Consider the following 25,165-nt stretch of genomic DNA (forward strand, 5'->3'; position numbering starts at 1 on the left):
TAAATGTGGAAAGGCATGAAGACATTTATCAGCAATGTGTACTACGTGCACTAAACGGGCAGTTTCTACATCTACATCTACATACAGTGTGGTCCATTGATAGTGACCGGACCAAATATCTCACGAAATAAGCATCAAACGAAAAAACTACAAAGAAAGAAACTCGTCTAGCTTGAAGGGGGAAAAAATTGCGCTATGGTTGGCCCGCTAGATGGCGCTGCCATAGGTCAAACGGATATCAACTGCGTTTTTTAAAATAAGAACCCCCATTTTTTATTACATATTCGTGTTGTACGTAAAGAAATATGAATGTTTTAGTTGGCCCACTTTTTTCGCTTTGTGACAGATGGCGCTGTAATAGTCACAAACGAATAAGTACATGATATCACGTAACATTCCGCCAGTGCGGACAGTATTTGCTTCCTGGTACATTACCCGTGTTAAAATGGACCATTTACCAATTGCGACAGGTCGATATCGTGTTGATGTATGGCTATTGTGATCAAAATGCCCAGCGGGCGTGTGCAATGTATGCTGCTCGGTATCCTGGACGACATCATCCAAGTGTCCGGACCGTTCGCCGGAAAGTTACGTTATTTAAGGAAACACAAAATGTTCAGCCACATGTGAAACGTCAACCACGACCTGCAACAAATGATGATGCCCAAGTAGGTGTTTTAGCTGCTGTCGCGGCTAATCCGCACATCAGTAGCAGACAAATTGCGCGAGAATCGCCAATCTCAAAAACGTCGGTGTTGAGAATGCTACATCGACATCGATTGCACCCGTACCATATTTCTATGCACCAGGAATTTCATGGCGACGAATTTTAACGTCGTGTACAGTTCTGCCACTGGGAACAAGAGAAATTACGGGACGATGTCATATTTTATGCACGCGTTCTAATTAGCGGCGAAGCGTCATTCACCAACAGCGGTAACGTAAACCGGCATAATATGCACTATTGGGCAACGGAAAATCCACGATGGCTGCGACAAGTGGAACATCAGCAACCTTGGCGGCATTATGGGAGGAAGGATAATAGGCTCCCATTTTATCGATGGCAATGTTTTACCGAAGTTTTACCGATGTTACTACATGATTTTTCACTTCATGACAGAATGGCGATGTACTTCAAACTAGTTGGATGTCCGGCACATAGCTCGCGTGCGGTTAAAGCAGTATTGAACAGCATATTTCATGACAGGTGGAATGGCCCGCACTTTCACCGATTCTGACGTCCCCGGATTTCTTTCTGTGGGTCAAGTTGAAGGATATTTGCTATCGCGATCCACCGACAGTGCCTGACAACATGCGTCAGCGCACTGTCAATGCATGTGCGAACATGACGGAAGGCGAACTACTCGCTGTTGAGAGGAATGTCGTTACACGTATTGCCAAATGCACTGAGGTTGACGGACATTATTTTCAGCATTTATTGCATTAATGTGGTATTTACAGGTAATCACGCGTAACAGCATGCACTCTCAGAAATGATAAGATCACAAAGGTACATGTATAACATTAGAACAACCGAAATAAAATGTCCAAACGTACCTACGTTCCATATTTTAATTTAAAAAACCTACCTGTTACCAACTGCTCGTATAAAATTGTGAGCCATGTGTTTGTGACTATTACAAAGCAAAAAAAGTGGTCCAACTAAAACATTCATATTTCTTTACGTAATACACGAATATGTAATAAAAATGGGGGTTCCTATTTTTAAAAAACGCAGTTGATATCCGTTTGACCTATGGCAGCGCCATCTAGCGAACCAACCATAGCACCATCTGGTTTCCCCCTTCAAGCTAGACAAGTTTCGTTCTGTGTAGTTTTTTTTTTTTTTCGTTTGACGCTTATTTCGTGAGATATTTGGCCCGGTCATGATCAATGGACGACCCTGTATACTCCGCTAGCCAACGGTGGTAATAATATACGCTCTACATCCTCGGCGAAGATCGGATTTCGAAATTTAGTGAGCAGTCCCTTCTGTTTAGCGCGTCGCCTATCTGCAAGTGTGTCCCTCTTCAAATTTTCTATGAGATTTGTAACGCTCTCGCGATGGCTAAATGTACCAGTCACGAATCTTGCCGCTCTTCTTCGGACCTTCTCAATCTCATGAATCAGACCCAACTGGTAAGGGTCCCATACAGACGAACAGCACTCTAAGACTGGACTAACTAACGAATTGTAAGCAATTTCCTTTGTTGAAGGATTGCATCGCTTCAGGATTCTACCAATAAACCGCAATCTAGAGTTCGCCTTGCCCGTTACTTGTGCAATCTGATCATCTCATTTGAGATCATTTCGAATGGTCACACCCAGATACTTGACGGATGTTACCCCTTCCAAAGACTGGGCATTTATTTTGTACTCGTACATTAATGGGGATTTTCGCCTTGTTATACGCAGTAGGTTACACTTACTAATATTGAGAGATAACTGCAACTCATTACACCACGCATTTATTTTCTGCAAATCATCGTTGATTTGTTCACAACTTTCGTGTAATACTACTTTCCTGTAGACTACTGCATCATCGGCAAACATTCTAATGCCGCTGTCAATACCATCAACCAGATCGTTTATGTAAATCGTAAAAATCAGCGGACCTATTATGCTGCCCTGGAGCACACCTGAAGTTACGCTTGCTTCTGCTGAAGTAACCCCGTTCAGGATGACATCCTGCTCCCTCTCTGTTAGAAAACTTTCTATCCAACCGCATATTTCATCGGATAGACCGTAAGCGCGCACTGCTGAAGTAACCCCGTTCAGGATGACATCCTGCTCCCTCTCTGTTAGAAAACTTTCTATCCAACCGCATATTTCATCGGATAGACCGTAAGCGCGCACTTTTTGGAGCAAGCGACAGTGCGGAACTGAGTCGAACGCCTTTCGAAAGTCTATAAACACGGCATCAACCTGGGAGCCGGTATCTAGAGTCTGTTGTATATCATGAACAAAGAGGACCAGCTGTTTCTCGCATGACCATCACCGTTTGTGTCAGCTTGACAGTGCATCTTACCGTAAAGCATCATCTATGAGACAACGGTCTATGTATAATAACATTCCTGAAATGGACTTTTGGATGAGGTAGAACAACTACTTCGCTACATGCCTCAGCAGTGAACATCACTACCTTATCTGCTTCGGCTCTTGAAGAAGTATGGGCTGTCATTCCTCCATAGATATTCACATACATCATTGAAAATCTTCTCAACAGACGTCAATCTATTATAAAGGCAAAGGGTGGACACACCCCATATTAATTTTACAATGTTGCAACTTCTGCTGTAACATGGAAGTGCAGCTTGTTGTTGATTTGCTGTAACATGACAACAACGACAATGTGTCAGGTAATTTCGTTTGTGGATTGTCTGTAACCATGAGAGAAAGAGAATGAAGAAGCACTTGACATTCACGATTGGAATAGTCCGAAGAAATTGACGGGGCGATCAGTTTTCTTGCTATCTTCGAAAGCAGTCAACATCAGATTTGGAGCGACAGTGCTGCTTTATCTGAAAGAGTGCAAAATATATCTGCCGTCTAGATTCTGTACCATCAGTGCTGGGGAACCAGAGTTTCTCAACAGTGGCACAATGTACGTGATTTGCATTCGATTTGGTTGACATGTAAATGCTGTTTCAGACGTGAGTCAGGAAATAGCACACTTGCTTAACATGGAGTGCGTTAAAGATTTTGATCTCATTTTGATTTTATTATGGCAACCACAGTAATCAAAACTAGTCTGTTTAATGGAGTTGTCTCAAATTCTTACTCAGATTGTGACAACGTCCTGTTTACAATAAATGTTGCTGGAAAAAGTGTTGAAGGTGATGATTAAACTTGTATGTTTACACTGTCTGTGATCGTAAATCCACGTTTTCTGTGATTTATTGTGTGAAAATGTAAAGAAAAAATATAGTACAATTTGTATCTCTCGTACTTTTCTTTGGTGTTTCTATCATTCCTTCTGTAATATATTACAATGTTAGCGCTTCGTTAAAGTAAGCTCTACAGACAGATAAAATGTACTGCTTATAACGATGATGAGACAGATGTGGAAACACTGCATTCATTTTTTTTGTGTTGTTTGCGCTTGTATGAGATGAAATTTAAAGACGACACAATACAGTATTTATAAAAGCGGAAAATTTTGTAGTGTGTGCGTGTGTGTGTGTGTGTGTGTGTGTGTGTGTGTGTGTGTGTGTGTGTGTCTTTGTGATGGCGCCAATGTACGCAATTTCAAAGTGAAATTATGTTTGAACTTAACGGGGATAGGATGTCAAATGGGCCAACTTGGACCAGGAGAGACACCACAGGGCATTTCAATTTCCACTGTCTACACTTTCGCAAATAAATTCATAAGACTTTGTCGGCATGACCAGGCAGGATTCAGGATTCAGACTCATAGCAGTAGAAGTTCAAAAAAATAACAAAATAATTTTCTGACATGTCAAATTTGATCATTTTTTCCACTTACTATTGGCTGCATTTGTTGCTCTAGGTACACTTTTCTTCATAAGGAAGAGAGATTCTTTGATGAATTTTGCACTGCATATTAAAGATAAACTCCTTATTGCAGAACTCTAGAATTTGCCAAATATATTAGAAACTTTGGTAAAAATTGAGATAATTGACTATAAAATTTGAGTTTTTTCTAAACATGAAGTATAAAATGTAACAGCTCATCATTTTTTCATAAATTAAATAAATTCTAGAATTTCATACACCTGTAAGTATAGTTTGTATACTGTGCAAAATTCATCGAAGAATCTCTCTTACTTATTGAAGTAAAGGGTACCTATAGCAACACATGCAGCCATTAGTAAGTGAAAAAAATGACCAGATTTGACATGTAGAAAAAATTAATTTCGTTGTGTTTTTGAGCTTCTACTGTTATGAGTGTGAATCCTGAATCCTTCCTGGTCATGCTGACTAAGTTTTATAAATTTATTTGTAAAAGTATAGACAGTGGAAATTCAAAAGTTCTGTGGTGCCTTTTCTGCTCCAAGTCGGCCCGTTTAACGTCCTACGCCCCTTAACGCCATTAGGTGTTAATAATTTTGAATATAATACCAATTCAAGTGAAGCTTGGGTAACCTTTTCGGAAATACTACATATCTTCGAACTCAGTGTAACATGTAGCAGGCACCTGGACAGCGTAAAAATGGCGCTGAGATTTATTAGGGGTGTTTGGGGAGGGGGGCAGAGAGGAGGTACAAAGCATAACTTGGCTGCTTTCGCCATCATTGGCTTTTTCAATTTCTCACCACAAACACGCTGCATTTCTTATTTTCCCACAGGCGCCATTTACATTTTCAAATTCTTCATCACAACTTTCTTGCACTGTGGCCATCTTGCATTTCCTAATTTCCCGCTACCATCATCGTGAATTTTTCACTGACTGCAGCGCCGACAAGCTGCAATAGTTTGAAGTGTGCGCCAAATAGTACCTTGATGTATGACAATATGTCTTCTTGTCAGGTCAGTACACGGTTATAAACACAAACAGTGGGAAATGCAGGAGTTGGTCTACCAACAAAGAAGAAAATTAGAATATAGTTAAGCTACTATGAACAGCATAGTCAACGCATTATCAAGGCCAAATAGAAACTAACCCAGACACATCACAGTAGTACAAGCTTATAATGCCAACTAGCTCTGCAGACGAAAGACAGAAAGAATGCATGATGAGATATTTAGGTACGAGTAGTTCACAGAGAGAAAAAATTAATTGCGATGAGTACCTGAAATTCAGTAGCTGGAAAAAGAAGATAAGGGAAAATAGTAGGAGAACATGGACTGGGAGAAAGGAATGAAAGAGGACACCGCCCAATAGCATGTTGCACTGACCGTAATTTAATCTCCGCAAATGCATTATTCAAGAATCATGATAGGAGATTGTATACTATAAAAAATCTAAAGACAGTTGAAGCTTTCAGAATGATTATGTAATGATAAGACAGAGATTTCGAAACCAGATTTTAAAATTTTAAGATACTTCCAGGGCCAGATGTGGATTTTAATCATTATATATTGGATCTGAACTGCAGATTAAAATTGAAGAAAGTGCATAAAGGTAGGAAATCAAGGAGTTGGGACCTGGATAAATTGGAGGAACCGGAAGCTGTTGAGAGTTTCAGAGAGAGCATTAGATAATGTTGGACTGAAGATGGGGAAAGTACTGCAATAGAAGATGAATGGGTAGCTTTGGGTTACAGAACATGAAAAGCGACAGAGGATCACACAGGCATCTGAGTAGAAACACTCGGATAACACAGGAGATATTGAATTTAATTGATGAATGGAGAAAATATGAAAATGCAACAAATGAAGCAGGTGAAAGGGAATAAGGGGGTCAAAAAATAGACTGGCAGAAAGTATAAAATGGCTAAGCGCGAATGTCTAGAGGTTAATTGCAAGGCTAGAAATATGCATAACAAGTGGAAAGATAAGTGCCGCCTTTAGGGAAATTAAGAGAGACATGTGGAGAAAAGCAAACGTCTGAAATCAAGAGCTCAAATGGCAAGGCAGTACTAAGCAAAGAAGGGAAACCTGGAACATAAAAAGCATATATAGAAAGCCTGTATAAGTGAAACAAACTCGACAATAATATTATACGAAGAGAAGACATTGGAGATGTGATACTGTGAGAAGAATTTGACAGAGCACCGAAACAAGGGCTTTGTAGCAAACGGCATTCCCTCGAATTACGAAATTATTCTACCTCGTGTGTAAGATATTTGAGACAGGTGAAATACTCTCACAGTTCAGAGAGAATGTAATTACCCCAATTCAAAAACAAAGTCAGGTGCTGACAGTCCTAAATACTATCGAAGCATCAGTTCCAAAATATCGACACGAATTATTTAGAAAAAAAGGGAAAAAGTGCTAGAGGACAAGCTCAGGAAAGATCAGTTTGGGTTCCAGAGAGATGTGGGAACGATAATCCTTAAATACAGAAGGTGCAGAGATAATTCCATTCGTAGTACAAGAAAAGAGTAATGTCGAAGATATTAGAAAGGCTAGCGGGTAGCTATGAAGTAGAGGATGGGAATAACCATTAATGCAGCGAGCACAAAATTATGCCCAAAAAGTAGACGACATTGAAGATCTTTTGAAAGAATTACAGTATAACAAATAATCATTTACCGAGCCACAAAAGTGTGCAACAGGCGAAAACTAACAGACCGTTGCAATATCCAATAAATCGTTATTCTGACAATAGAGTAATTCACACAAATGCAGTCAGGATTGATAACTGACGATAAAATTAAATATCGTTCTCAACTTACACGGATTTTGATTTAAAATAAATAATGTTTATTAATTGTTTTTATTGTTCAACTAACCAAACATATCTCAATGTTTTGTGAACCTACTGTTCAGAGCAGCCCACTGCACTATTAACTAGTTCTGGCAAACTAAGAAAAGTCTGACACTGGCTAATTCATGCAAAATTATCAAAAGTCCAGAAAGCTCACACTAACTCATAAGGATATTTATAAGTTCAGGAAATATTCCCCGTAAAATTTCTGATTTTTCAGTGCTGAGGTGCGTGAATATACAAATCCCCAAAATATTGCTTATAAAAATTCCATACACTTTGAAGGTTGCAGTTCACTTGTTGAGATATGCAATATGCATGTCCGCTCTCTTCCAGGACTCCAAATCAACTGCTGCTATGTGAGATGCCCACTGGCTATTTATGCATTTGGTCTCTCATTGCGCAAGTTGCCATACATTTATTTCCCATGCATTTCTTAAACATTTAACTTTTATTTAACTTACATACATTACACATCTTTCTATACCGAAATTTCTTCAGTTTTCTAATGCTGTCTTCAGCTTTTTGTTGACATTCTGCTAATTATGATAGTTATTCCATGATACTTTTCTGTAGAAAAATTGCAAACATATTGAAATAGATACACTTATGGGTAGATACCTTAGTCTAGTTTACCATACCGCTGATACTTTAATTAATTTTCTGTTTATTTCGTGTGAAAACAACATTTCTATACCTTGGAATTCACAATCTGGCTTACAGTTCAATGTATGTAATATATACAAAAATGCAATTAGTACGTTCTGATAAAGCTCCGGAAACACCATCCATGAGGAAGTAGTTTTTTTAAAAATCGTCCCAGGCGTAAAACATTTTAGAATTTTTGATAATAGCATACGAACTACTGGTCCGGTCGAGCCCGCATTTAGACGTACATACCTGTCTTATTTTTACTCTTATTTGATGTGCTTTGTTATTTTCTAGCTGTATCAGTTCAGATGTTATTGACTGTTCAGTGAGCATCGCAGTCCTATGTCCGGGGTCCAAGGCGTCTTGTCACTGGTCCGCGCGGCCCCCCCCCCCCCCCTTCAGAGGTTAGAGTCCACGGTCGGGAATGGGTGTGTGTGTGTCGTCCTTAGCGTAAGTTAGTTTAAGTTAGATTAAGTAGTGTGTAAGCTTAGGGACCGGTGGCCTCAGCAGTTTGGTCCCATAAAACCTTGCTACAAATTTCCAAAAATTTCCCTTATGTCCTCCATAAAGATTCCCCCACCAGGACCTCTCAAAAGGGTGAGCGCGGCGGGATATTTCAGACGCCGTGTCAAATCACCATTGCACGTGATACACTCCTGCACTCGTGGTATGTCTCATTCTACCGCTTCCGACAATCGACGAGTGTGAAATCTGTCATCCGCTGAGTTAAGTGACTCAAACCTCGCAGCCACTTCCTGGCTAATGCTGTGGCCCTGGCGTAGATCTCTGAGTTCAGTCCGCTGTGGACACCACGACCCCACAGCTGTCAAATACAGTCTAAGACAAGAAAAAAAACGAAAGATGAAACAGGAAATATCCAAATAGGACGGAAATCGGTAGCTGTGATGTACATGTATATGCCAACAATTGACTAGAATTTCAGAAAAATTCGATGATTTACAAATTGAGCAAGTCAATAATGGATTGGTCCACCTCTGGTCCTTATGCAAGCAGGTACTCGGTTTGGCGTTGATTAACGGTGTTGCTGGATGTCCTCCAGAGGGATAATGATGATGATGACGATAATGATGATGAGGTCTCATACTCCAAGGAGCGTAGGGAGACCCACACCGCTGACTAGGCAAGATCCTAGCGGAGGTGGTTTGCCATTGCCTTCCTCCGACCGTAATGGGGATGAATGATGATGATGTAGACAACACAACACCCAGTCATCTCGAGGCAGAGAAAATCCCTGACCCCGCCGGGATTCGAACCCAGGACGCCATGCGCGGGAAGCGAGAACGGTACCGCAAGGCGACGGGCTGCGGTCCAGAGGGATACCATGCCCAATTCTATCCAATTGGCGCGTTAGATTGACAAAAACCTGAGCTGCTTCGAGACCCGTAACGTTCCAAACGTTCTCAGTTGGGGAGAGATCCGACCTTGCTGGCCAAGGTAAGATTTAGCAAGCACGAAGACGAGGAGTAGAAACCTCGCCGTATGCGGACTTGCATGAAGGGCAACAAAACAGGGTGTAGAATATCGTCGAAGTACCGCTGTGCTGTAAGGGTACCTAAAGGTACCACGAATGGCCACCACAGGGGTCCTGCTATGAAATGAAGTGGCACCCCCGCCCATCACTCTTGTCTGTCAGGCCGCATGGCGGGCGGCAGTCGCATTGGTCTCCTACTGCTGTCCAGGCCGTCTCCAGACACTTCTGCGCTGATCATCGGGGCTCAGTTCGAAGTGTGGACTCGTCACTCAAGACATTTATACTCCAGTCAATGACATTCTAGGCCGAAGACGTGTTTGAAGATGCCTCTGGCAGTGGTTAGCTACGAGAGTGAGTCAAATGAAAACCTCAAATTTGTAATAACAAATCGAAATTTCTCGGCGTTGTCCTGTAAGTTGGTAAGCGTGCTACAAACAGCGTGCAGAATGGCAGCATAGTGCGGATGCACACATACCGTCGCAGTATGCAAGATACCCTCGCTTCTAAACTGATACTGTTATTACTCAGCTTAGCCGCGAGTCCGTAGAGGGTGGTATATGTGACGTACAGTATAACTGGTCAGCATTTCCACCCGGAATTCGCGAGTGTAAGTCGGACCTTCCTTTGGTGGGTCGTGTTGTTGGATTTCCTCCTACCTGTGCGCAGTGCAGCTCTCGTAAATGTCGTCCCGTGCAGATTCTTCATTGGCGCATTGGATGTCTCTGTCGGTAGAAGCTAATTATCTGAAATTGCTGTCGATCAATTTTGGGGTATCTATTTACTCGAAATTAACATTCAGAATGCCGTAATATCACTTTTATTCCTATTAGATCAATAATGAAACACTCATGTCACAAACTACTCGTAACCGATAGTATGGCTACACATCGAACAAGACAGAAAGAGCTCTTAACGACGACTGCCGACTTTGGCGCGCAGTCTGTTACTAGTTTCGTCACAGTTCGTGGATTTCCGATCAAGTTCGTACTTACTAAGATATGCATTTGTTAATGAACGGGTGTGAATTTTGAGGCAAAATTATGATAAATAGTTTTAAACATCCAGAGGCTCCTCCTAATATTCATGTTGTCATAAATTACTTTAATTATTAAATATAAATAAACAAAATCGGTGACTTTGGCGCCAAGATGGCGGTACTTCCCGTCGTGTATATTTCCTAGGCTGAGGCTTGTTGCTACGGTCCAGCGCCGAGCCCCACCCCACTACGCGCGACACATGGTCGCTTCGTCACCTAGCCAGCCAGCGTGGGAAATGCTCTCCGACTCATGGCCGGCTACGGACTACAGCATTTCCTAACTGTCGTGAATACATCAATAAGAGACAATAATTTATTAAAACTGGTAAAAATGTCTTCCTCATTTAAGAGGCACCTTACAAGTATCAGTATAAAGATGGCCGCCCCACTTGCGACTTGCACCAGGGAAGAACAGCGTTCTGTTATTCCGCTCTTGCGTAGTGAAGGTGTGAAACCTATTGAAATTCATCGACGAATGAAGGTTCAGTACGGTGATGCATGTTTGTCACAGCAGCAAGTCTACGAATGGAGCAGGAAGTTCGCAAATGGTGTGGCTTCAGTGGAAGATGCTCTTCGTCCAGATCAGGCACAACGAGTTGTGACTCCACGGTTCATTGCAGCAGTTGAAGCCATAGTGAAGGAAAACCGCAGAGTGATACTGACTGACATTGAAGCATGTTTACAGGTTAGTCATGGGTCAGCACGCCACATTTTGCATGATGTGCTCCAGTTTCACAAAGTGTCTGCAAGATGGGTGCCACGGCAGCTGACTCCTGAAATGACAGAACGACGTGTTGATGCTTGTGAAGAACTTCTTCGGCGCTTTGAACGAGAAGGTGATGGCTTCCTTGCAACAATCGTTACTGGGGACAAAACCTGGGTTCATTTCCACCAACCGGAAACGAAGAAAGCGAGCAAGGAATGGAGCCATTCCTCATCACCAAAACCAAAGAAGTTTCGAACAGAGCCATCAGCATGTAAGGCTATGCTGACTCTCTTTTGGGACGAAAAAGGCGTCATTTTGGAGCATTACATGTCTAGAGGGACCACTGCCACCAGTGCATCGTACACAGATATCCTAAAAAGTCATCTGCGGCCTGCAATCAAATCAAAGCGACGTGGATTGCGGTCAGCAGGTGTCCTTTTGCAACATGAGAATGTAAGCCCCGACACTGCACGTACAACAGTTGCAACGATCACAGACCTGCATTTTGAGTGTCTTCCTCATCCACCATATTCACCAGACCTTTCCCCAAGTGATTTCCATGTGATTGGACCACTCAAAGATGCAATGGGAGGAAAGAAGTTCCGTTCTGATGAAGAGGTACGCCACGCGGAGCATGAGTGGTTGCGCGGACTACCAAAAGAATTTTTTTCTAAAGGAATTTATGCACTTTGTAAGCGGTGGAGGACTTGCATTGAGCGTGGGGGAGATTATGTTGAAAAGTGATACAGCTTTGTACCATTTCTGCACAATAGATAATATTTTTTAAAAAATTTAAGGTTTTCATTTGACTCACGTCTCGTACAAAGTGGTGAGGCTACTGTCATCGTAAGAAAGGTGGACAGGAGCAGAAATTACTAGCGAACCAATTAACATAGTAAACAGAAGATTTACTTAACTTGTATTTCTCCTAGCATATGAAGACTCATTACAAATAATGAAGCAAGAAATAGAGACCAGTTCAGACAGTAGCAATAAGGATGAGACTCTCTGAACCAAAGCATGAGCAGTGACGTCAGAGCTACGACTAGCCACTGTCTGCGTAGCATCACATAGCGAAGGGGTTCCGACTGCGAGCTTGCTGTGGGGCTGCGACTGGCTGTCCCATATCGCAGTGGCAGAGGGCGACCATACTACAGAGCCACTGCAGGCATGGCTCAGTGGGCGCGCACCATTGGGTCCACCAGATCCCGTGTGACCGCTATCGGTGCCTGGCAGAAACGTGCATTTCCATTGCCAACTTTGTGACGTCTGCAGGATCGTATTCATACACGACACCACATCGGTGTTTGATATCTGCGCCACCCTTACAGAACAGCAGTATGCCTGCAACATTGTACGCCCCGTTTTGTTGCCCTTCTTGGTAGGCCATCCTGGACTTACATTTTAGCAAGGTAATGCCCACCCATATGCGGCGACAGTTTCTGCTGCTTGCCTTCGTACTTGCCAAAATCTGTCTTGGCCAGCCAGGTCACCAGATCTCTCCCTAATTGAGAACATTTGAAGTATTATGGGCAGGGATCTCGAACCAGCTCACGATTTTAAAAATCAAACGTGCAAATTGGACACAAGTTGGCACGATATTCCTCGGGAGAACGTACAACAACTCCGTCAATCCGTGCAAAGCCCTATAACTGCTTGCATAATGGCCAGAAGTGGACCAACCCGTTATTGACTTGCTCAACTTGTGAAGCTCTTTCTCCTGAATTTCTATGAAATTATAATTATTTGTTTGCCGTACACGTACATCATTTCTAACGATTTTCATCTCATTAAAGTAATTCCTTTGTGGTGCATTTTTTTTCTTAGAGTGTACAGCCTCCTCTCTTTTTAAAAGTTCCGCCGTTTAGCATCATCTTGCTGTTGCATCACGACAACCTCCACTTGCTGCTCCATGCACACAACAAAAAAATTCTGATGCAAGCAGCATCAAACGCTGTATCAACTGTGGCAACTCATATGGCACAAGAACAGTTTCATATCTAATCATCTCTTGGATATAACTGTCCAGTTTTATTAGGAAAATATTTCGATGACAACCAGGCAAAGAAAACAATGTTTTCATGGATTTCTAGGTAACGCTTTAAAATTCATTCAGAATGCCGTCGCCGGCCGCTGTGGACGAGCGGTTCTAGTCGCTTCAGTCCGGAGCTGCGCTGCTGCTACGGTCGCAGGTTCGAATCCTGCCTCGGGCATGGATGTGTGTGATGTCCTTAGGTTAGTTAGGTTTAAGTAGTTCTAAGTTTAGGGGACTGATGACCTCAGATGTTACGCCCCATAGTGCTTAGAGTCATTTGAACCAGAATGCCGTCATGTTTTTGGACAAAAGTAATGCTTTATTATGTGAAACCTGCAACACTCTGATAGTTTTACGCCTAAAAAAGAGGAAATAATTAACGACAAATTCTTTTAATTTATTTACTCAAATGTCCTCACCAGATTCACAATTGATGAACAAACGTCTGCCAAAATTGTTTTGATTACATGGTACAAAAATTTTTAGGAAAATAATAATTTGGCAGTAATGTGAATATTTGCTTTGGAAAATACATTTAGGTATACAAGGATGTGACTGTGTGTTGCGAAAAATTGCCACTCACCAAACTCAGATATGGACGAACGTTATAATGAGTTCTGCAGTATTGCAAATAAAACTACTGAGAAGCGTAAACAAGCACCAGTATCAAATGAAAAAAATCTCCCTATGAAACTTGGTATGAACTATATCAGAATTCAGAACTCTAGTATACTTATTAAAGAACTTATTAAAGATTTTCCAGTTTATTGTGTCCGTTCCATGTTCTAACGCCATTGCTGAGAGGGAATTTTCCCTTTTTGGAAACGCCTTGACTGATTCAAGAAACAGATTGGGTGTTGAACACTTGAAGGTGGAACTGGAAGTAAAAATTTACTTCCTGTAGAATTACAAAGGTTTTTTAATTGCGTTTTTAAGAATAAAAAATTGCTCAAATGTGTCAAGTCCCAAAACAAGTACTCCTCTAAAAAAAATTATTGACTGCGCAAAATGCTTTATTTAACGATTTGTGTTAAAAAAATTTGTGATGATTACTTTGTAATAGCGAAGAGTTTATTTTGTTAATTTTGTTTCAGATTTTAAATACTACTGGTCAAAAATGATTAGAGTTGTTTTTCTCTCGTTTCTGTACATTTCGAGGCAGGTCCCGTTTTTTTCTCAAGTCCCGCGCATAAATTTGTGGTTTTCCACGTATCTGTGACAACAGCTAGCAACCCTACGCAGGGCAGTCGAGTTTAATGTCATTGCAAATCCCTTTTCGAGACGAAGAATTTTCATTACTTCCTTTTTTCATCCGGGCTGTAGTGTCCCAGATATCTCCAGAAACTATTTTAGCCACCCCACCCTGTATTGGTGTATGTACATTCAGCGGCATTTGTGGATACTGTCTGCGAAATATGTTGCGAATAGAGTTAGGAGCAAAGACGTAATATATTTTTTACGCATCTCGGTGTTTATGGCGTTATATCTCATGAATTACGTGTCTTACGAGGTATAATTACTGTAGATACATCCAGCAGCATATGTGGATACTGTCTGCGAAACTAATTGTGAATGCAGTTAGTAACACAGAAATAATAATGAGTTTTTCACGCATAATGAGTTTTTCACGCTTCTCATTTTTTACGACGTCCAGTCTCCCGAACTATGATAGAAAGATCGTTCTTACCGCCGCCCCCCCCCAACCCCCCCCCCCCCCCCCACCCCCCGCACACACAGCGATTTTTGCATAACAATGTGGGATATATGCGCCAAGTTTGGCACACCCACATATATCCATATTTATAATACCATTTATGGATTTGGGTGTCTGTACAAATAAGCATAAACAATAAACAGAAACATAGTAAACCAATGCCTCGAGCATCGAGTTTTTCTGTGTGTATGCACATGAACAACATGTGTAACATAATAAAATAAATTCAAATTTACGTGACCATAATAACACAATCAGTCCTTAAACTACTTCCGTTCTTTTTAATTTGTATCTAATCAAACATGCTACATTTTATCGATGCACTTTCAGCATATCTTTTAAAACGCAAGAACACTTCCGCAATACCTTTCGCTGTTTTCTTTGGTACCTTTCGAGCTTTTTACATGTTTTAGCTGTTTTTCAGGATATTCTTTCGCTCTGACGACAGTAAAATCAGACATACGACAAGTAAAAAACCCCTACTATCCAAAACATCTGCAGCAACAATGCAGGAGTCGAGGAATCCATTTTGAAGCACACTACAGGTTTCTCGGAGAAATTAATCCTCCACTGTTAATGGTTGAACACTAAAGCCGAACCAAAAATGTTGTCGTCAATTAACCATCCCACTCAGCCGCCTCCCGAGCATTAAATAGAGCACCAGCTCTATCGATGTACCTACAATGTACACTGAATACGAGCTAGCTGATGGGTGTCATGAATACGAGCTAGCTGATGGGTGTCAGAGTCAATCTTTTCGAGGTTAGTTCCTTTTCACCCTAGAGATAGACAGTTATAAGTACTCCCCGAGCAAGGACCCACATAAATGTGACGATTAAATAAGTACCAAACACAACAAGAGTTACTTACTCGCCGACAACGTCAACTGGCGCCACCAGTTCTTGGATGGTCACGGAGGTCGAATTCTCAGACGGCAAGGTGACGAGCTTAAGATATTCTCTAGGCTTTGTCGTGCCGACCTGAAACATCAAGACATACATGGAGAATTCTTAGTAAAGATCGTAGGGCGTGTATGCCTACTGACATATGGGTGCTGCGACAGTTAAGCACTGGTATCACAGATAACAGCGTCAAATTTAAATGTGCATTATCCGCGTTCAATACTGTGTCGGTTACTGCTATCAAAATTATTACAAACGCAGAAGTTATTAACTGCCTCGCAGGTGCTTAGACCGAATACCCAAAACTTGCTGCTAACCTCCAGATAATCAACTCAGCTCTGTGCCCCCAAACTCGCAATATAGTGTTTTGAAAGGGCGATAAACTGCCAATGACTTGATCCACAAGATTGTGGGGCTGCCGTCGCAGAAACTCCATTTCTATAAATGACGTTTACGCCGTATATCTTACGGCTTCAATTGTCCATGTTGCCTCATGTACAGGAGGTTGTTAGCAGCTATCTGCAAAGTCAATTTTAGAAAAACATAACCCACCTGCCAGTAACATTAATTTATTCACTCAATGATGTATGTGTCCTTTGGAGTTCGTACGTTAATCATACTTTTCGTTTTTCCACAAACGGATAACTGTCAATTTCCTTACGACTGCTACAACTGCCTCCTGGTCACTCAAAGAAATGAGTCCAGAGGGCAGAGGACTTGGAAGAGCAGTTAAATGGAATGGGTAGTGTTTTGAAAAGAGGTTATAAGATGCAAATCAACAAAAATAAAAGAGGGGGTAATAGAATATACTCGAATTAAATCAGGCAATGCTGAGGGAATTAGGTTAGGAAATGAAACACTAGAGGTAGTAGATGAGTGTTGCTATTTGGGCAGCAAAATAATTGACGGTGACTGAAGTCGAGAAGAGAAATTTGTCAACAACGAATATAAATTTAAAAGTTAGAAAGTCTGAAAGTATTTGGAGTATAGCGTTGTACAGAAATGAAAAGTGGACGATAAACAGTTGTGATAAGAAGAGAATAGAGGCTTCTAAAATGTGGCATTACAGAGGAATGCTGAAGATTAGATGAGTAAGAACTAATTAAGAGGTACTGAACCGAAATGGAAGGAAAGATATTTATGGCAGTGCCTGATTAAGGGAAGGAGTCAGTTGAAAGGACCCATCCTGATGGATCGAGGAATCGTCAGTTGGCTAACGCAGGAAAGCGTCGAGGATAAGAACTGTAGAGCAGACAACCAAGGCTTTAATACAGTATGTTGTTGTTGTTGTGGTCTTCAGTCCTGAGACTGGTTTGATGCAGCTCCCCATGCTACACTATCCTGTGCAAGCTTCTTCATCTCCCAGTACTTACTGCAACCCACATCCTTCTGAATCTGCTTAGTGTATTCATCTCTTGGTCTCCCTCTACGATTTTTACCCTCTGCGCTGCCCTCCAATGCTAAATTTGTGATCCCTTGATGCCTCAAAACATGTCCTACTAACCGATCCCTTCTTTTTGTCAAGTTGTGCCACATACTCCTCTTTTCCCCAATTCTATTCAATATTTCATCATTAGTTATGTGATCTACCCATTTAATCTTCAGCATTCTTCTGTAGCACCATATTTCGAAAGCTTCTATTCTCTTCTTGTCCAAACTATTTATCGTCCATCTTTCACTTCCATACATGGCTACACTCCATACCAATACGTTCAGAAACGACTTCCTGACACTTAAATCTATACTCGATGTTAACAAATTTCTCTTCTTCAGAAACGCTTTCCTTGCCATTGCCAGTCTACATTTTATATCTTCTCTACTTCGACTATCATCAGTTATTTTGCCCCCCAAATAGCAAAACTCATTTACTATTTTAAGTGTCTCATTTCCCAATCTAATTCCCTCAGCATCACCCGACTTAATTCGACTACATTCCATTATCCTCGTTTTGCTTTTGTTGATGTTCATCTTATATCCTCCTTTCAAGACACTGTCCATTCCGTTCAACTGCTCTTCCAAGTCCTTTGCTGTCTCTGATAATGTCATCGGCGAACCTCAAAGTTTTTATTTCTTCTCCATGGATTTTAATACCTACTTCGAATTTTTCTTTTGTTTCCTTTACTGCTTGCTCAATATACAGATTGAATAACATCGGGGAGAGGCTACAACCCTGTCTCACTCCCTTACCAACTACTGCTTCCCTTTCTTATAACTGCCAGCTGGTTTCTGTACAAATTGTAAATAGCCTTTCGCTCCCTGTATTTTACCCCTGCCACCTTTAGAATTTGAAAGAGAGTATTCCATTCAACATTGTCAAAAGCTTTCTCTAAGTCTACAAATGCTAGAAATGTAGGTTTGCCTTTTCTTAATCTTTCTTCTAAGATAAGTCGTAAGGTCAGTATTGCCTCACGTGTTCCAACATTTCTACGGAATCCAAACTGATCTTCCCCGACGTCGGCCTCTACCAGTTTTTACATTCGTCTGTAAAGAATTCGCGTTAGTATTTTGCAGCTGTGGCTTATTAAACTGATAGTTCGGTAATTTTCACATCTGTCAACAGCTGCTTTCTTTGGGATTGGAATTATTATATTCTTCTTGAAGTCTGAGGGTATTTCGCCTGTCTCATACATCTTGCTCACCAGATGGTAGAGTTTTGTCAGGACTGGCTCTCCCAGGGCCATCAGTAGTTCTAATGGAATGTTGTCTACTCCCGGGGCCTTGTTTCGACTCAGGTCTTTCAGTGCTCTGTCAAACTCGTCACGCAGTATCGTATCTCCCATTTCATCTTCATCTACATCCTCTTCCATTTCCATAATATTGTCCTCAAGTACATCGCCCTTGTATAGACCCTCTATATACTCCTTCCACCTTTCTGCTTTCCCTTCTTTGCTTAGAACTGGGTTTCCATCTGAGCTCTTGATATTCATACAAGTGGCTCTCTTTTCTCCAAAGGTCTCTTTAAGTTTCCTTTAGGCAGTATCTATCTTACCCCTAGTGAGGTAAGCCTCTACATCCTTACATTTGTCCTCTAGCCATCCCTGCTTAGCCATTTTGCACTTCCTGTCGATCTCATTTTTGAGACGTCTGTATTCCTTTTTGCCTGCTTCGTTTACTGCATTTTTATATTTTCTCCGTTCATCAATTAAATTCAATATTTCTTCTGTTACCCAAGGAGTTCTACTAGCCCTCGTCTTTTTACCTACTTGATCCTCTGCTGCCTTTGCTACTTCATCCCTCAAAGCTACCCATTCTTCTTCTACTGTATTTCTTTCCCCCATTCCTGTCAATTGTTCCCTTATGCTCTCCCTGAAGCTCTGTACAACCTCTGGTTCTTTCAGTTTATCCAGGTCCCATCTCCTTAAATTCCCACCTTTTTGCAGTTTCTTCTAATGTAGTAGTCAGGTTCAAATGGATGCACCTTGCACTACTGAAGCGTGCAGAGATGCATTAAACCAGTCTTCGGGCGAGAATGATAGATAGGTCCAGTTCTACTTTACGTGGTTCTTTGAGAATGATTGTTCCTTGCCAAGTTCAAGACAATTTAGGGGCGGCGTTGGTCTGGGAGTAATATGTAGTTGGAACTCAGCTGCGCATAAAAGCCTAGGCTTCAAAAGTAGTGCAGTTTGTTCGCAAATATTCTTTTTTTGCACGAATTACGACATTATTTTAACATCATTTGGAGACGACTGTGACTGATAAAATACACTGGCTGGCAAAAACACGGAAGACACCGGCAAGGTGAGGAGGAAAGGAAATTAATTTCCAAGGACTTGAAGTTATTGAAGTGATTACAAAATCGAATAAAATTTAAAAAGACCTTGGCAGTATGAGCCCACCTGTTAGTATGATTTTGCACTCCCTGAGGCGTGGACGCATGCACTGATTCGGTTGGGAAGGCTGTCAAGAAATCGTTGTACGAGTATCTTCTCCTGAGGCAAGGCCTTTAACTTATTTCTGATACCCTGATACCGCCACTGGAACGGAGTTGACATCCAAACTGGGAGAGAGATCTGAAGATCTTGTTGACCACGAGGAGTACGTCAACATCGCGAAGACAGTCAACCACCATCTACGTGCGTCCTCATATAGGACAGACTTCTTTGAGCATCAAAAGACATCTACAGAAAAAGTGAACAAAAGACAAATAGCAAGAAGTGTGAAGACTTTCTTCTCCTATACAGGATGTTTCGGAAGTGATGGTCAATAATTCACACATGGAAAGCACAAGCCAAAAGCAGCTAAAAAGCTTCAATAAACATGGTTCCACAAATCAACCGTTGTCGCGATACAACACATTTTCTGTTGCGGTTAATCAGCGTCAAGTAAAACTGACATCCATAAATGTTAAAGTAGGTGTTCGAAATGTTATCCACGTATCTGAATGTCTCTGAAATAAGTTGCGAATCCTCTCAGGCAGTCCTGGGGAATTCTGTAAATGCTGGAAGGCTGCTTCAGTTCGCAACTATAATTCCTCAAGAGACTTGACCTCCGTAACGTAGACCACGCTTTTGACATGACCCCACACACAGAAATCTATGGAATTTAATTCCGGAGACCTTGGAGGACATGGCATAGGCCCTCCTCTACCTATCGAGTGTTGACCATACGTCAGAACTAGAAGGCGGCGCACTCGTAAATGAAAATGTGCTGTAGCGTCATCATGCATGTACCACATGTTCAGGAGATGGTTCAGTGGGATTTCATCATGTACATCTGGAAGCACAGTCTGCAGAAACCACATGTACTGCTGTCCGGTTAGTCTCTGTGGTAGGAAGTGTGATCCAATTATGCCTAATGGCGTGATGTGTGTGTTGCATTAAGATTGACATCGACCGAAATGTCGCAGTTACGGTAGATAAAAATACCGTTACGGGTAAATCCAGCCTCATCTGTGAACAGAATACAGCTTACAAACAGAAGATTCATTCAGGGTACACTGTTGTTGCACCCATTGACAGAAATTCTCACTAGGAGTTAAGTCTGCATTGTTGAGGGCTTGCACTCGCTGGAGATGATATGGGTAGAGTATTTGTCGATATAAAATCCGCTACACGCTGCTATGACTCAGGACACGCTCTTGGCTACCAATCGTCCCTGTTGAAGTGCTCGGACGTTAGTGTGCAATGCGTAACACACTTTCCTCAACATCGGGTTTATGGAACTTGGTCGACCTTCTCGTACATGGTGCACGAAACTCTCGATTTCTCTAAGGTAAAGATGTAACCGGCTAAATGTACTTCTGTCGGCGAGAAGAATGTTCTTCATACAATCGTGCAGCCTCAAGGGCACTGCCATGGGCTTTGCCGTATCTGAAGTGCATGTCAGCGTACTCTTCACTGGTGTAACCTCTGTCCATGGTGCGCCGGCCGGTGTGGCCGAGCGGTTCTAGGCGCTTCAGTATGGAACCGCGCGACCGCTACGGTCGCAGGTTCGAATCCTGCCTCGGGTATGGATGTGTGGGGTGTCCTTAGGTTAGTTAGGTTTAAGTAGTTGTAAGTTCTAGGGGACTGATGACCTCAGATGTTAAGTCCCATAGTGCTCAGAGCCATTTGAACCATTTTAATTTGGAAGTAGTTGCGCATGTGTAAACAAACAGATAGTCGATCCCAAGCCTTGAGAGACAAACGTAAATACCGCGGTATCCAGGGGCGTTTACAGTTGGTTCCCAACTCGAATTAATGCGATACCCCGGCAACGATTGATCTGCGGACCCATGTTTACTGGAGCTTTTTAGCTTCTTTTGAGCTGCACTTTCCATGAGCGAATTATTGACCATCACTTGTGAAACACACTGTGTAGCGAAAGTAAAATTATTTATTTAGAAGAAAACGCTAAAGCGAAATTATCTGGGCAGTTAATATACACTGCATAACAAGTAAAATGAATCAGCCAGAAGACTCCGTCAGATGTCAGTGTAACTTCGTGCGTATATACACCATTGAGAAGTATGTAAGTGATTATAGAGCAGCATTTCTGTGTGACGAGTGGAGTGGCCAGTGTAGCGGATTAGTGCTGCTCGCGTTCAGTGTTGTTACAGTGCACGGTGACGTCTATAAGTGGCGTGAACAACGTCTGATGTAGAGCGGACACTGTGAAAGGATGCGGAAGTGTCGCATACTCGTGGGAGACGGTGTTATCAGCACCTGACAGAGTCTGCTCTCCCTTTGGCCAGCTGGTCGAATCGAGCGGTATACAGAATTGTGGGTTATTCCGATGACACAGTGGTCCAGTGTTGGACTCCATGGGACGTGAAGGCAGACATACTCATGGTCAGGGTTCAAGGCGATCGCGTCTGACCAGCACAATGGAGGGTCGCCATATTGTGTAGCAAGCATGTGGAAACCCCTTAACATCTGCGTCTCCCATCGGAAGACAAGTAATGGCCGAGCGGTTCTAGGTGCTTCAGTCCGGAACCGCGCTGCTGCTATGGTCGCAGGTTCGAATCCTGCCTCGGGCATGGATGTGTGTGATGTCCTTAGGTGAGTTAGGTTTAGGTAGTTCTGAGTCTAGGGGACTGATGACTTCAGATGTTAAGTCCCATAGTACTTAGAGCCATTTTTTGACAAGTAATAGACACCTTGCAACATGCTATGTGATCCCGCATCACTGTTCGGATTCTAGCAACAAAAGGACTAGGGAATTACCGACGCCTTTGTAGTGTGCCGTTACACTGTAACACGGCCCGCTGTCTTTGGAATGATGCCGCGACTGGCAAGCACGGACTGGTGGCAAATGGCGCCGCGTTGTGTTCGGTGACGAATCGCAGCTCTGCACTACCCCAGATTTGGGCTGTTGATAAGATATCGATAAATTGATGTGTCTTCATAATACCGATATCTGTTGCCAAATTGGTTATCAGCAACTCCTCGATGTATCGATATCCCAATGGCAATACCGTGTGCCGATATTCTTATTTTATACTATATATTTAGCAATTTTCGGTAAATATTGGAAATTGTTCTTTTGAAATTGTAGTAGAACATAATTTTACTTCCACTGTGTGAAGGAGTGTTACTACTTTTTGAGCTTTCATCACGTCCAGTCCTTCTCTTTGTGTGCGTGAAGCAAGTATAGGTGGCACAAAAAAGTAGCCCAATTGCTCTGGGGAATGGCGAAGTGACTGGAATAAAAAGATTTCTCGATGTGAAGAAATAGCACACCAGCTGCATTAAAAAAATTAACGCAACTAGTGCGCTATTTCTTCACATCGGAATTCTTCAAAAACAATAGCTGAAAATGATGAACAAAAGTCTAAATGACTAGATTGGTCTTCGCGGTGGGCAGAGACGTGTGAGAGAAATGCTGACGCAATCGGCGCTACCAACAGACACTGCAACGTTCAACTCCACCACGCAGTTTCGACACTACCGCTGCTACGTCGCTGGCATTTGCAGAAATCAAAAAAACAGGGAAGTCGACATGTAGTGTTCCGGACAAATCCGATACTTGAAGAAGCCAAATGACAGACCCATCGGATAACTTTTATTGTGCCACTTACGTGCAGTTACTATTCTCAGAGAAGCGTTTATCGCCAAGCGTGAACGTGCATCTTTTCCTTTGAATTCTTGCTCTAAGGGAGATAAGACGACTGCTAGCTTGTTGATGTTCAGAATATCTAATAATAAATCAGTACTTTAATATATAGCGGTAAAACTAGCTGTATACACTCCTGGAAATTGAAATAAGAACACCGTGAATTCATTGTCCCAGGAAGGGGAAACTTTATTGACACATTCCTGGGGTCAGATACATCACGTGATCACACTGACAGAACCACAGGCACATAGACACAGGCAACAGAGCATGCACAATGTCGGCACTAGTACAGTGTATATCCACCTTTCGCAGCAATGCAGGCTGCTATTCTCCCATGGAGACGATCGTAGAGATGCTGGATGTAGTCCTGTGGAACGGCTTGCCATGCCATTTCCACCTGGCGCCTCAGTTGGACCAGCGTTCGTGCTGGACGTGCAGACCGCGTGAGACGACGCTTCATCCAGTCCCAAACATGCTCAATGGGGGACAGATCCGGAGATCTTGCTGGCCAGGGTAGTTGACTTACACCTTCTAGAGCACGTTGGGTGGCACGGGATACATGCGGACGTGCATTGTCCTGTTGGAACAGCAAGTTCCCTTGCCGGTCTAGGAATGGTAGAACGATGGGTTCGATGACGGTTTGGATGTACCGTGCACTATTCAGTGTCCCCTCGACAATCACCAGTGGTGTACGGCCAGTGTAGGAGATCGCTCCCCACACCATGATGCCGGGTGTTGGCCCTGTGTGCCTCGGTCGTATGCAGTCCTGATAGTGGCGCTCACCTGCACGGCGCCAAACACGCATACGACCATCATTGGCACCAAGGCAGAAGCGACTCTCATCGCTGAAGACGACACGTCTCCATTCGTCCCTCCATTCACGCCTGTCGCGACACCACTGGAGGCGGGCTGCACGATGTTGGTGCGTGAGCGGAAGACGGCCTAACGGTGTGCGGGACCGTAGCCCAGCTTCATGGAGACGGTTGCGAATGGTCCTCGCCGATACCCCAGGAGCAACAGTGTCCCTAATTTGCTGGGAAGTGGCGGTGCGGTCCCCTACGGCACTGCGTAGGATCCTACGGTCTTGGCGTGCATCCGTGCGTCGCTGCGGTCCGGTCCCAGGTCGACGGGCACGTGCACCTTCCGCCGACCACTGGCGACAACATCGATGTACTGTGGAGACCTCACGCCCCACGTGTTGAGCAATTCGCCGGTACGTCCACCCGGCCTCCCGCATGCCCACTATACGCCCTCGCTCAAAGTCCGTCAACTGCACATACGGTTCACGTCCACGCTGCCGCGGCATGCTACCAGTGTTAAAGACTGCGATGGAGCTCCGTATGCCACGGCAAACTGGCTGACACTGACGGCGGCGGTGCACAAATGCTGCGCAGCTAGCGCCATTCGACGGCCAACACCGCGGTTCCTGGTGTGTCCGCTGTGCCGTGCGTGTGATCATTGCTTGTACAGCCCTCTCGCAGTGTCCGGAGCAAGTATGGTGGGTCTGACACACCGGTGTCAATGTGTTCTTTTTTCCATTTCCAGGAGTGTATTTTCAATGTGCAGCGGATATTTTTATAGGTCAGTACGCCGATATTTTTTCAGTGTATCAGCCGATGCTGATTTTTTAAAATATCGATATATCGGATACCTGATATTTTTAAAGATATCGGCAGTCCTACAGTGGATGACGATCGCAGGAAAAAGCGGCGGCGATTTAAGAAGACGTCGCATTCTTCCAACGTTTTGGAGAGGCACCG

The 25,165-nt window shown here is 42.9% G+C and overlaps 1 protein-coding gene across 1 annotated transcript in view; it reads right to left on the minus strand.

The window, feature by feature from the left end:
* The window catches only part of LOC126485130 (venom dipeptidyl peptidase 4-like), a 293,595-nt gene that overhangs the window by 124,570 nt on the left and 143,860 nt on the right, over positions 1-25,165 (minus strand). Inside the window, exon 8 of the mRNA XM_050108774.1 lies at positions 15,838-15,947. Coding sequence (XP_049964731.1) covers positions 15,838-15,947 — 110 coding nt within the window. The remainder of the gene's footprint in view (positions 1-15,837; positions 15,948-25,165) is intronic.

This window comes from Schistocerca serialis, chromosome 6 (genome assembly GCF_023864345.2).
Source record: "Schistocerca serialis cubense isolate TAMUIC-IGC-003099 chromosome 6, iqSchSeri2.2, whole genome shotgun sequence".
NCBI classification, from domain to species: Eukaryota; Metazoa; Arthropoda; class Insecta; order Orthoptera; family Acrididae; genus Schistocerca; species Schistocerca serialis.